The sequence below is a fragment of the Onychomys torridus genome, chromosome 13, assembly GCF_903995425.1.
Source record: "Onychomys torridus chromosome 13, mOncTor1.1, whole genome shotgun sequence".
NCBI classification, from domain to species: Eukaryota; Metazoa; Chordata; class Mammalia; order Rodentia; family Cricetidae; genus Onychomys; species Onychomys torridus.
The window spans coordinates 65,975,135-65,988,181 of NC_050455.1; the positions used below are offsets into that span (position 1 = coordinate 65,975,135).

Here is a 13,047-nt window from a genome sequence, read left to right on the forward strand (position 1 = left end):
GGTTCCTAGCCATACAATGGCTGACAATTCATGTTCAAGGTAAGAAGAGCAAAAGATTCAATGACCTCTGCACTCTTTAAAGAACAAAGCAACAACAAATACATTTCCTAGTTTCCAGTGATTTTTTTAAGATCACTACCCTTTGAAATTTGTTAGAGGATAAGTAGTGTTTTAAATAAAAAGAAAAAAAAACACAACAGCATTGGACTAAACTACGTGATTATTTTAAACAAACAGTGCACAATCCGAGGAAGTTTGGTTAGGGTGCAACAGTTTTTATATACACATGGAAGTCACATCACACACACACAGGAGAGCAGGAATGGGGACTCAGCTCTTTGCCTTTATTTAAAAAAAAAAAGGGGTGGTGGGAGAAAGTCAAACCTAAGACAAAATTGTGCCCTAGGCTTTTGCAATCCTTGTGACACAGTACAAAAAAGCAGGCAACGCATCCGTCTTCAGTCCCTCACGGTGTTAGTATGTTAACTAACAGTAGATGAACAAATGACTAACTAGCAGCCGGGGCAGCTCATGCTTGGAACTGTGCTGACAAACACATTCGATGGCTGCTCTCTCACACTGACATCATCCAGTTAGTCTATAACAATGGTTCTCAACGTCCTAATGCTACAACCCCTTCATACAGTTTTTCATGGTGTGGTGACCCCCAACCATAAAATTCTTTTCATTGCTACTTCATAGCTCTAATTTTGCTGTGAATTGTAATGTAAGTATCTGATATAGAGATGATCTTAGGAGATCCCTGTGAAAGGGTCATTCAATCCATAAAGGGGTCATGACCCACGGGTTGAGAACCACTCGTCTACAGGAACAGCTAGCTACAAAAGAGTAGTAGTTGCCATACAGACCTGTGAACAGCCAGGTTTCTGCTCCTCTGATTTTCAAATTGGAGGGGAAGGGAATTAACCACATTTGTGTCATAAACCAATCTGTGATCCCACTGTATCCCTCAAACAATATCTTGGCAAAGCATAAAAAACTACTTATGGGGTTGGGGATTTAGCTCAGTGGTAGAGCACTTGCCTAGCAAGCGCAAGGCCCTGGGTTCAGTCCTTAGCTCTGGAAGGGAAAAAAAAAAAAAAAAGAACTACTTATGTTACCAAATGTAAAACTTTAATTAGAAAACAATACTCTTAAAGAAAATGTCAAATGTTCTGAGAATTATATGTCACAAAATTTGATTAACACCTTGCCAGAAACCCCATTCCCACTCTCCTGGATGTGCAGTAACAGAGGAGTTTGGATGCCCTCTCAATTAGTTATCAGATGGGAAAGTCCATACTTTAGAGCCGACTGCCTCAAGCATCCCTTCAGTCCTCGCATATGAATGCCTACATCTCTGTCCTGATGTACCAAGTCAAGTAGTCAGGGCCTGTATCGGGGCTAAGGATCTGTTCGTACAACCTAAGATAAAGGCAACAGGCCAGAAAAGAGCTTAGTTACAACTCCTTTCTGTCCCCAATCCACAGTGCACCCAAAGTTAGGGGAAGGCTAATGGCACTAAAGAAAATGTCAGGGGAAATCACCTACTGTATAGACTTGAACAAAACATTATCAACAAGAAAATGAGTAATGTGAAAACATTCTTTAAAATGGGGCTGTGTCCTGATGCTGGGGGAGATATAAGCTATGAAAGCTTCAAGTCATACACTTCACTATATTCTCTTAGCAATGATTTTCTGGAAAGCAAAGACCAGAAATTATGTTTCTCCTTTGTTGAGTATTTTAATTCAAGTAAAAAAAAAAATGTGTAACAGTAAAACTCAATAAATTAATCCTAAAGCAAGATATGAAGGTCCAAAGATACACCAGCAGTGAATTTTCAAAGTTCTGTTTCGCTCTGGCCTCTGGGTCTTTGGTTTCTGTCTAGGATTGTGGCCAGGTGAGAGCGATAAATGATGTACTGACACTGGAGATTCATGATTTTTAAAGCCTAATTAGTAGTAGACTGAAGGAAAAAAAAAAAAAATGAAAAGTTGGTGAGCAGAGGGCAGATCAAATGAATACCACCAGAAAAGATCAAAGGACACGTGCTCAAATACATAACTACTGAAGGAATCTACAGAAGACCTGAAGTAACAAGAAGGAGAATAAAAGAATAAACTTGTCTTTACATAAGAAAAAAGAAATGCCAGGCAGACTCATGCATGAGCATGCAGGCTGTGTCTCATTCCCCTCTGGCCTCCACAGCATCCACCCTGCACAGTGCTTTATGCAGTATGGGTCCTTTTAATTGTGTGTGCACTGAATGAAAATGGCAGGTCTCATCCTACAGTCAGGAAGAACCACCGAGGCATAAGGAGGGAGGCAAAAGGACATAGCAACACCTCATGTAACAATGCAAACAAAATCAAAAACCTACCAAAAACAAACATGAAGTCTTCTGAGCCAGTATTACTTCACTCCCCCTGTGCACAATACATGGTGTTCTTATTCTAGGTATTGCTTTTTAAAGTACTTCACTAGTAACTACAACAGTATAGGAAAAAAGGTAGTAACTAATGCCACACAATTCCTCTGCTGGCATTTCCTAAATTCCCTGAAGTTTCTATTACCCTTTACTAATCCTTTTAGACACTGTAAGACTTAACGTACTATCAATGTGCTTTGCATCTGACTTCTTAGGGTCTATTTTCATTTCTCTTGTACATATTGTAGAAGGCAAAGAAAACTACCCAAACACAGCATGAGGTCCACTTAAACAGTTGTCACGCCCTCCATGGGGCAACCAGCTGCAAGAGAAGGCACTTTCCTCTCAGATTTGCAAGTGCCTACAGACTTAGATGCCACACTGCCTCTTAAATTCTTCCTACTCAAGTAACAGGTTTCCATGTTTGCCTTCCTAGTTGAATAAAGCAGGGGGAAAAGCTGAAAGAGAGATTTCCCACTGATCTCTCAATGCACTCTTCAGATATCCAGAAACTCTCAAAGAATGAACAATTATTGCAACAGGAGACCAAGTGAGGCCCTTAATAGTATCTGGAAATAAAGGGAGGGTGTTTCAAATATTTGTGTCATGGCAAGTTGACAAGGAGCTATGTCAGGAAGAAGGCAGAAGACATACACGGAAGAAAAAAATATACTTTATAATACTTCTGTCTTCCACTTTGAAGGAAGGGTTTTCTAAATGCACATGCCCTACCAGGTGCCAGTGAGGAGGACCTGACTGATGTGAGCGCAAACGCCCTAGAGCAGGAGTGACAGGAGGCAGACAGAGGGCGGTCACATCTAGATATTAATTATGAATTTCATTATACAGAAAAATAAATATAAGATTCAAAACCTGAAATCCATTTTGACTAATAAGTAAAATATTATTCTAAATGGAGGGTGACTTTTAAGGTAAGTCACCAAGCAAAATGAAGTTGTCTAATAAAATCTGCCATTCTCATATTCTTATTGAGGAAAAGAAAAAATTATTTTCTCTGTGATAAGTTATTTTCCTAAGTGGATTATTTTAATAAAAAGAGGGGGGAAGTTACCATGAATTTCAATTCCACAAATGCCACAAACAGCTTCTGAAGCTGAAGCTATGACAATGAATTTCCGTGTCACAAAGAGGAGGAGATGGAAGGGAACAGTGCAGAGAGACAGTGACATTGCATTACAGTAGGTATTTACGTCTGCTATCCTCATCCAAGGTCAGGTCAACAACCTCTGCTGGTGAAGCCCAAGTCTGCTGGGGAGTCACAGCAGTCCATGACTGTGTTTGCCGGGAGCCGACATACTGCGTGCCAGAGCCATGCTTCCAGGAAGAAACACTCTGTATCACACCTCCTCGGGGGTGAACACACCTGCAATTGTGTGAAGAATAAAGTCCAGTTAATCTCACCGTTAGAAAATTTTCAGATAATATGACTTCATTTGTACCGTCAACACTTTACCAATCCTATTATGCAAACTTATTTTAAAAGACCAAGTCAGCTCCTGAGTTGTACCCTGGTCAGTCATTGACAACAGGGAAGATTTTCTTTGAAATCACTTAAATCTCTCTGATTTCTATGATAGCAAAATAGAAATTCTCAACAAAATGAACAATCTTAGTTGAAACAATAAGAAAAATAGGTAAAATCTGCTTGTAAAATAAGTTCTGTAACACAATTACATAATCATGTTAAAAATAGTGAAGATAGGCCAGGTGGTAGTGGTGCACACCTTTAATCCCAGCACTCAGGAGACAGAGGCAGGAGGATCTCAGTGAGTTCCAGTCCAGCCTGGTCTAGAGTGAGTCCCAGGTCAGGCTCCAAAGCTACAGAGAAACCCTATGAGAGAGAGGAGAGAGGAGAGACAGGAGAGAGGAGAGAGGAGAGAGGAGAGACAGGAGAAACAGGAGAGAGAGGAGAGAGGAGAGAGAGGAGAGAGACAGGAGAGACAGGAGAGGAGAGGAGAGGAGAGGAGGGGAGGGGAGGGGAGGGAAGGGGAGGGGAGGGGAGGGGAGGGGAGGGGAGGGGAGGGGAGGGGAGGGGAGGGGGAGGGAAAGAAGGAAGAAAGGAAAGAAAAGAGGATGGGAAGAGAGAGAGAGAGGAAAGAAGTGAAGATAGAGGGCTGGAGAGATGGCTCAGTGGTTAAGAGCACTGGCTGCTCTTCCAGAGGTCCCAGGTTCAATTCCCAGCACCCACATGACAGCATAAGACTGTGCAACTCTAGTTCCAGGGGTTCCAACACCCTCATACAGACATGCAGGCAAAACACCAATGCACACAAAATAAAAAACAGATTTTTAATGATAGTGAAAATAATGCTATTTTGTAAGTTACATTGCTGAAACCTATGGGAACTAGACTTTGCATAAACCATCTATAAGTCTCTCACTGTGGCTCAGTGAAAGGCGACAGGGCTGAAGCCCTCAGTTTCTAACACACAAAGGGAAGAACCACACTGCTAACAAGTCACACGAGTCCCTGGGAATTCCACAGTCTAGCCAAATGATAAACCAGAGCCCCTGGAGGAACACTGAGTCTTGACTCAATGAGAGGAAGGTAGAAGGCTCTGAGCCCACATCTGAAATCATTGAGTGTGTGTGAGGCAACAAGCAGCATGAGTTTTGGTAGCCTGACAACCAGAGCTCAGCCATCACCACAACATTCTCACCACTACATGCTCACCATGATATGAGTGAGTGTATCCATCCATACGTATCAAACACACGGTAATGGTTGAAAAACAACTGCTTTTAAACCATATACCGCCCAAAAATTATCTACCTGGTCTTTCAAAGGTTAGACTGCCAACAACTAAGAGAACTACGGAAGAACAGGGCCACTGGGGCCAAAGCACTGGGCAGATGTATGTTGTGGTGGTGGTGGTGGTGGTGTTTTGAGACAAAGTTTTTGCTATGTATTCCAGACTAGCTTTAAACTGATCAGGTATCACAAGCTGGCCTTGAACTAATACTAATCCACCTACCTCAGCATCCTGAATGCTACAATTACAGGTGTGGACCACCATACCTGGCTCAGAACACAGATTTCCTAAGTATCAGAGACACAAAATCTGTTCAGAAATGGGCCATGTAGGCACCAGGCCAGAGGCTACAATAGTTTGAAAGACTAGCTAACAAAAGTACTAAAATAAGGAACCCACAGCACAATGTCTAATCCCAAGCCCTACAACCTGTTAAGTAAACCCAGACTGAGTGACTCCGAAGTCGGAGATTGTCATGGAAGTGACACATCTACAGAACTGATTGGATGGGATACTTCAGCAGTTTCATACACATCACCTCGCTGGACAATTCCAAAAACCCTGGGAGGCAGAATGAAAGCCATTACCCATGGTCTACATACAGAAACAGGCTTAAGCAGGTGACGGGACTTGCCTGGTCACAGTACTCTTAAGTGTCAGGTAAAGGAACTTTGAGATGAGTCTACTTTAAATCGGTGTGTAAAACAAACCATCTTAAAGTATGAAGTTCTCTAAATTTGTACAAGCACTCTAATTTAAGTAAAGCTAGCTAGAAACCTAGTAAGAATTCAGGGACCAAGGCAGCCGATGTAATCTTTGCACAATTCCTAGAGCAACTAAGCTAGGGATATAAAGTACCATTGTTATTCTTCCTAAGGAATCATGAGCAGTGGTTTTAAAGGGATCTACTCTAATCTGTATTTTACAGAAGAGAAGGACCAAGGATGAAATGCAACCTAAGTATAGAACTACAGCAAAACCACATCTCCATTCAGGTTTATCTCCCTTTAAGTAACTATGCCTTCTTCAAATGACAGCTGAAATTCTACGGTTTGATCCAGAGGACTGCTGCCCAGTCCCAGGGGCATTTGTTAAACATCAAAACAGACTCTAGAAAAGTATCTGGTGTAGGAGCAGGGAGTCTGAGTGAGAGGTTTAGCGCCTGCATTTCCTGCTGAAGAGTGAACAGCCAAGGACCCAGGAGATGAAATACATACCTGACTAAATGGTCACTCTGCGCTGTGTTACGAGCAGTTCTGTGAAAGGGGTACTTGAGACGCTGGAACACCTACAAGACCTAAGGACGAAAACAAGCCCTGACCACCTGAGATTGTTTCTCTAGGGATATGGTGATCATACCTCTCTGGTCCAAAACTTTCCTGGCTCCAGATAGCTGTAACCAAGTGGTTAGCTCCAACAGAGATCCACCATAAACTGCACAGCCCCATAAAAGGTGCCATTCTGCCCTTCAGAAATATCAAAGGCAAGTGACACAAATCAGCTTCCAGAAGGCAAGTCTCAGGTGATCACATCTACACAATCCAGCCACCACAAACATAATAAACTTCCCCTTAAGATTCAAGCTGGGGGCCGGGCAGTGGTGGCACATGCCTTTAATCCCAGCACTTGGGAGGCAGAGGCAGGCGGATCTCTTTGAGTTCGAGGCCAGCCTGGGCTACCAAGTGAGTTCCAGGAAAGGCACAAAGTTACACAGAGAAACCCTGTCCTGAAAAAACAAAAAACAAAAAACAAAAAAAAAAACAAAAAAAGATTCAAGCTGGGGAGGTAGGGGGGCTTACTGCTCTTATAGAAACCCTGAGTTCAGTGCCTAGCACCCACCTTGAGCAGCTCTCAATCACCTCTAACTCCAGCTTCAGGAGATCAACACAGTCCTATTAAAGAACTCCATAGTCAGTAACCTACCTACCTAGGAAAACTACCATTGGGGCTGGTGGAAGCAAAGGGGAAAAGACCAAGAACAAAGAGGAACATCGGCATGAGGGTCACAACTTCTCCCAAGACTTAAACAGGCACAGAAGAACTAGGGACCTGACAAGTCTCCATCTTACTAGCACGAAATGCACTGTGTTACTGAACTGCCCCCAAGGAACATCCTGAAATGATAATAAATTCAAATAATGCCAGGAGCTCACCACAACGGTACAAGGTCACCATAAACAATGCATTCAATCATTAGTTCAGAGAACACACTAGAATGGCTAGATAAAATGCACAGGACAAAGTCTAGCATGGTTTCCATGCCAGCCTGGTCTACACAGCAAGTTGCTGGCCACCAAGGCTAACTACATAGTGAGAGCTTATCTCAAAAATACATAATAAATGAACGAATGAATCAATGAATGAATGAATGGTCAATCAATCGATCCATGATAAAAGAATACAAAAGTTTCAGGCCACCAAGGCTAGCTACATAGTGAAAGCTTGTCTCAAAAATACATAATAAAAAAGATAGATAGATTAGAAGAATACAAAAGGATATTAGCAAGCAAGAAAAGAAAAGCAGCTTCACTGAAAAGGCACATCATTAAGCACAAAAGTCAAACAGGGAGTGTGGCACCCACCAGAGCAACCAACCCCACAGAGAATACTCAAGGACCACATTTTCTAAAATTCTTAGGAAACCCATGACTATGTAGAATAACAAAAGCAGAGAGAGAGAGAGAGAGAACACAAGACAACTAAATCCAATCAAACTATCTACACATGCAAATAAAAGAGAACAAAAAGACCTGGGCCAAAACCTAAACTCTTTCCAAGTGATCACCTTACCAGAAGCCTACCAATACTTCACAATTGCAACCCAAGATCTGTAAATAATTTCTGGATGAGATACAAGCAGGCAAAGGAGCAACTCTGACCACCAGGAAAGCCTCCTTTGTGGGCTTTGCTGTGTTTTAATCCAATGCGTGAGTGAAGTTCACCAGGCTATAAAATACTTTTAGCAAGATAGAAGAGCAGTCAATGGAGACTACTCACTTCAGTCCTGGATCCAAAGGCCAATATAAAAGATAACCTCAAAGGAAATAGGATTTCCTTTAAAATCTCCAACAGAATCCACAAACTTTGTATCAAAATGGTTTCTCATCTGTAAGATATGTTTTCCCCAAAATTCAAAATAATGGATCAGAATAAAATGCAGCTTTACGCTTCAGGGCCTGTACGAAAAGGTCCTTGAAGGTAATGACATTCAAAATGTATTTTAAGTTACATAACTTGGTTCAGGAAATAGTACAAAATAGATACAGAAGAAGATGACAGTCTAGACCAGTGGTTCTCAATCTGTGGAGCACGACCCCCTTTGGGGTCAAACAACCCTTTCATAAGACCATCTGCATATCAGACACTTACATTATGATTCATAACAGTAGCAGAATTACAGTTATGAAGTAGCTACAAAAATAAATCTATGGTTGAGGATCACCACAACATATGGAACTGTATTAAAGAGTCTTGGCATTAGGAAGGTTGAGAACCACTACTCTAGATCAACTGACATTAAGATGGGTATACCAGAGATTGCATCTATACACTTGAGTTAGGGTTAAGGAGGCATTGAGCTTTTAGACTGAATGTTTTTAAACTAGTGCCAGACACCATAACATTGGTGGGGGGTGGGGGGTGAGGGGCGGAAGTAGAGATGGCTCAGGAGTTAAGAGCAGTTGTTGCTCTTCTAGAGGATCTGGGTTCAATTCTGAGCCTCTACATGGTAGTTTACAACTGCCCATAACTCCTGTTCCAGGCGATCTGCTGCCTTCTGACCTCCATAGGCACCAAGTACGAATGCTGTACACATACATACATGCAGGCAGAACACTCACATATACAATAAAATGAGTAACTCTCAAAACAATTCAAAAGAAAGCTAAAAAGTTCAGGATGGAAGAAAAGCTGAGCAAAGGAGCTAAAAAGAAGGGCATCTAACATTTCTAGGTATGAGGAAACAATGAGGGAGGGAGACGTGACAGGAATACAGAGAACCAGAACAAGAGGTGTGCCTTAGCACACACAAAAGACAATTTAACTACGTCAGTCTCCCAAGAGGGTATCATAGTAGAAAACCTTAAAAACCAAAACAGGAAAAGTCCAGAAAGAGCCTAACACAGGACTTAAAAGGGACAATGTAAGAAAAAAACCAATGGCAAAAACCATGTTAAACTAAGGGGAGAAAAAGCAGCATTCTTTCTTCCTCATCTGATGGGAAAGTCAGAGTAAAAAGAAAAGGTAAATAATGTAAGAGAATTTATGAAGAAAAGGTTTTTTATTTGGTCAAGAAAAGAAGAAACAATGAAGTTGCAGTGGAAAACTCGTCCCCATACAGACTGAGAGGAAGCCAAGCAGGTGCACGTCTGTCCGAGGGACTGGCGTAGGATGCCCAGGACAACACTGACTTCCAGAGAGGCAGAGCCGCCGCTCCTCTGGTTTCCGCTGAAAAACTGCCTCGGGAAGAATGACAAAACCTTAGGTCCCTCAGTCACACATATCTGTATGTCACTGCAGTCTATACTCCTAAATTCATTCTTTACAGGCTATACATAAATATTTTATTAACATACTAACATAGGAATGAAATTAGAACAAAGAACAGAGTGAAGAAGGTGATTGTGTTATATGCTTCTTTGTTAAAACATACACACAACTTAACCCTTGTTGGGAAGAAGTGCTAGTTTTGATAGATGGAATATATAGATTTTAAAATGTAAATTCTTGGTTTTTATGTAACTGTATTAAGACAAGAAAAATACATTTGAGAGGACTACAAACAATTATTTTAAAAAATTAAAATCAAATAAACAAAGCAGTACCTGGGACTGATACATGTAGTTAAGCACTCCACCCTTGAGTTACACTCACAACCAATCATTTAAAATAGAAAGCTGGTGTGATGGCACATATCTTTAATTCCAGTACTCTGGGAGGCAGAGGCAGGTGAACCTCTGTAAATTCAAGGCCAGCCATATCAACCTACTGTACCAAAAGTGAAAGAAGGAAGGAAGGGAGGAAGGGAAGGAGGGAGGGAGGGAGGACAGACTGACTTTCTTTCTCCTGCCAAAGGCCAAATATCTTTGATTTTGGGGACCATGCAGTCTGCTTAAACTATTCAACTCTTTGGCTGCAGTGCAAAAGCAGACATGTGCTATGTGCAAAATGGACTAACAGTGACTCCATTAGAATAATTTTATGAATTTCTTAAGAATTTTATGGCATAAAATACCATTTCTGCCCCAGTATTTTAAAACGTAAAAGGGCTGATGATGCTGATCTTGCGGAGAACCAATTCCCAATCTATAACTCTGCAACTCCAGCTCCAAGGAATCTGACACTTCGGATGTCTATTGTCACCTGTACTCACATACAAATACACCTACCCCCATGCATGATTAAAAAAAATAAAATCTTTAAAAACTAAAAGTATAAAAAGCACTCTTAGGCTGGACGGTGGTGGCGCACACCTTTAATCCTAGTACCAGGGAGGCAGAGCCAGGCAGATCTCTGTGAGTTCAAGGCCAGCCTGCTCTACAAAGCCAGATCCAGGACAGGCACGAAAACTACACAGAGAAACCCTGTCTCCAAAAAAAAGCACTCTTAGCTCTCAAGACATACAAAAGCCTGTGGTAGGACAGATTTGGCCTATGAACCACAGTTTGCTAGCTCCTACCATAAAGAACATCAAATTTCATAAAAATTACATTCTTTAACATCACACATTTCATGGATATTTTTGATTCTTAACCAGCACAAGAGGTATATCAGATTCATGTCCCCCAGCTGTTTGTTTTCAATACACTTCAATGTAAAATGAAGGGGTGGAGGAGAAACAGGAATGAGAAAACAGCACACAGTACTTCTTTTCTTTCTTGTTTTGTTTTGTTTGTTTGTTTTCAAGACAGGGTTTCTCTGTATAGTTTTGGTGCCTGGAACTCACTCTGTAGACCAGGCTGGCCTCCAAATCACAGAGATCTGCTTGTCTCTGCCTCCCGAGTGCTGGGATTAAAGGCGTGAGCCGCCGCTGCCCGGTTTGTTTTTGTTTCGGAGACAGGGTTTCTCTGTGTTTCCCGGGCTGTCCTGGAACTCCGAGTGCTGGGATTAAAGGTGGGTGTTACCACAACACAACCAGATACATCTTTCTTTGCTTAAGAGCAAACTCTGTCATGGTACCTAGACGTTTGCTTAAAAAGAGGGAGGAAAAACCAGATGTAGTTCACACACCCATGAATACATGTTTTTTTTTTTTAAGATTTATTTTGCCGGGCGGTGGTGGTGCACACCTTTGATCCCAGCACTCGGGAGGCAGAGGCAGGCAGATCTCTGTGAGTTTGAGACCAGCCTGGGCTACAGAGCGAGATCCAGGATAGGCACAAAGCTACACAGAGAAACCCTGTCTTGAAAAAACAAAACCAAAAAAAAAAAAGTTTATTTTATTTTGTGTGTATGAATGTTTTGCCTGCATGTATGCACCATGTAAGTGCCTGGTGCCTGCTGAGGTCAGAAAGAAGGCATTGAATCCCCTTATACTGGAATTAGCCAACAGCTGTGAGCAGGCACATAGGTGCTGGGAAAAGAACTGTTTTTTGTTTTTTGTTTTTTGTTTGTTTGTTTGTTTGTTTGTTTGTTTGTTTGTTTTGAGCTGAGGATTGAACCCAGGGCCTTGCGCTTGCTAGGCAAGTGCTCTACCACTGAGCTAAATCGCCAACCCAAAAAGAACTCTTCTATAAGTGCAACAGTGCTCTTAACTACAGAGCCAACTCTCCAGCTCCAAATGATATGTTCTTTATATGCAACAATATGAAACATGCTCTAAACCTCAAACTACATCTTAACAAAAAGTATTAAACCAAAGAAGGCTGCAAGACAGACTACACCTTCATGCCAAGGAGGAGGCCTACCATTTTCTTTGTTATTTTTAAAGATTTTATGAGTGCTCTATCTGCACGTATGCCTTTATGCCAGAAGAGGGCATCAGAACCCACTAGAGATGGTTGTGAGCCACCATGTGGTTGCTGGGAATCGAACTTGGGACCTCTGAAAGAGCAGCCAGTGCTCTCAACAGTTGAACCATCTCTCTAGCCTGGATCTACCATTTTCCTATCATTTATTTATTTATTTATTTTTGGTTTAAACAGACTCACAATGTAAAGTATCAGAATATCCCCCAATTACTCGCCTACCTTGCATGCTCCTGAACACCCACAATCTCCACTTCACTGTCTGAAGAGGCAATGTGAATTTCTTCGTTAAGTGGTGCATTGCCAACAGATGTTTTGTCACCTGCTAGGAATCCTGGATCCAAATGACCTGAGAGAGGAGGAGAGGAAAACAAGCAATACAGTTGATTTCTTTATAGTAACAGCTCACTGACAGATTACTCATCCAGTTTGAATTACAGAAAAGGTAACTCTATGCAAGCTCTGTAAGTCACAGCAAAACTGCTATGATGTCAAATAAACAAAGGAACAAATCTGTTGTTTCCCCTTTTTTCTCTTTTTCGTGTGCGTGTGCATGTGTGTTTGTTGTGCATGTGTTTATGTATATGTGGTATACATAGATGATTCTTTTTGCATGTGTGTAGGTGCACATGTGTGGCATGCATGTGGAGATACAAGGTTAATATCAGGAATCATCTTTCATCTATCTTTTACCATATTCACTCAAACAGGCTCAATCCAGAGCTTGCTGATATCGCCAGTCTTAACGGCCAGCTTGTATCCACCTTCAGGCTGAAATTACAGGCAGGCTCCCATGCCCTCCTGGCATTCTGAATTCCAATCCTCACAACAGCACTTTAACCACTTAGCCATCTCCTAAGATGCTCTGCCATTTGAA

At 41.7% G+C, this 13,047-nt stretch overlaps 1 protein-coding gene across 4 annotated transcripts in view; it reads right to left on the reverse strand.

Annotated features, from left to right (window-relative positions):
- Nucleotides 1–1,059: 1,059 nt before the first annotated feature.
- Nucleotides 1,060–13,047, reverse strand: part of C13H18orf25 (chromosome 13 C18orf25 homolog) — an 83,800-nt gene continuing 71,812 nt past the window's right edge. For all 4 annotated transcript variants that reach the window (XM_036204379.1, XM_036204377.1, XM_036204380.1 and 1 more), the window contains 2 exons: nt 12,393–12,519; nt 1,060–3,815 (listed from right to left, as the gene is read on the reverse strand). In XM_036204379.1, the coding sequence (XP_036060272.1) occupies nt 3,626–3,815; nt 12,393–12,519 (317 nt within the window). In that variant the 3' untranslated portion in view covers nt 1,060–3,625. The remainder of the gene's footprint in view (nt 3,816–12,392; nt 12,520–13,047) is intronic.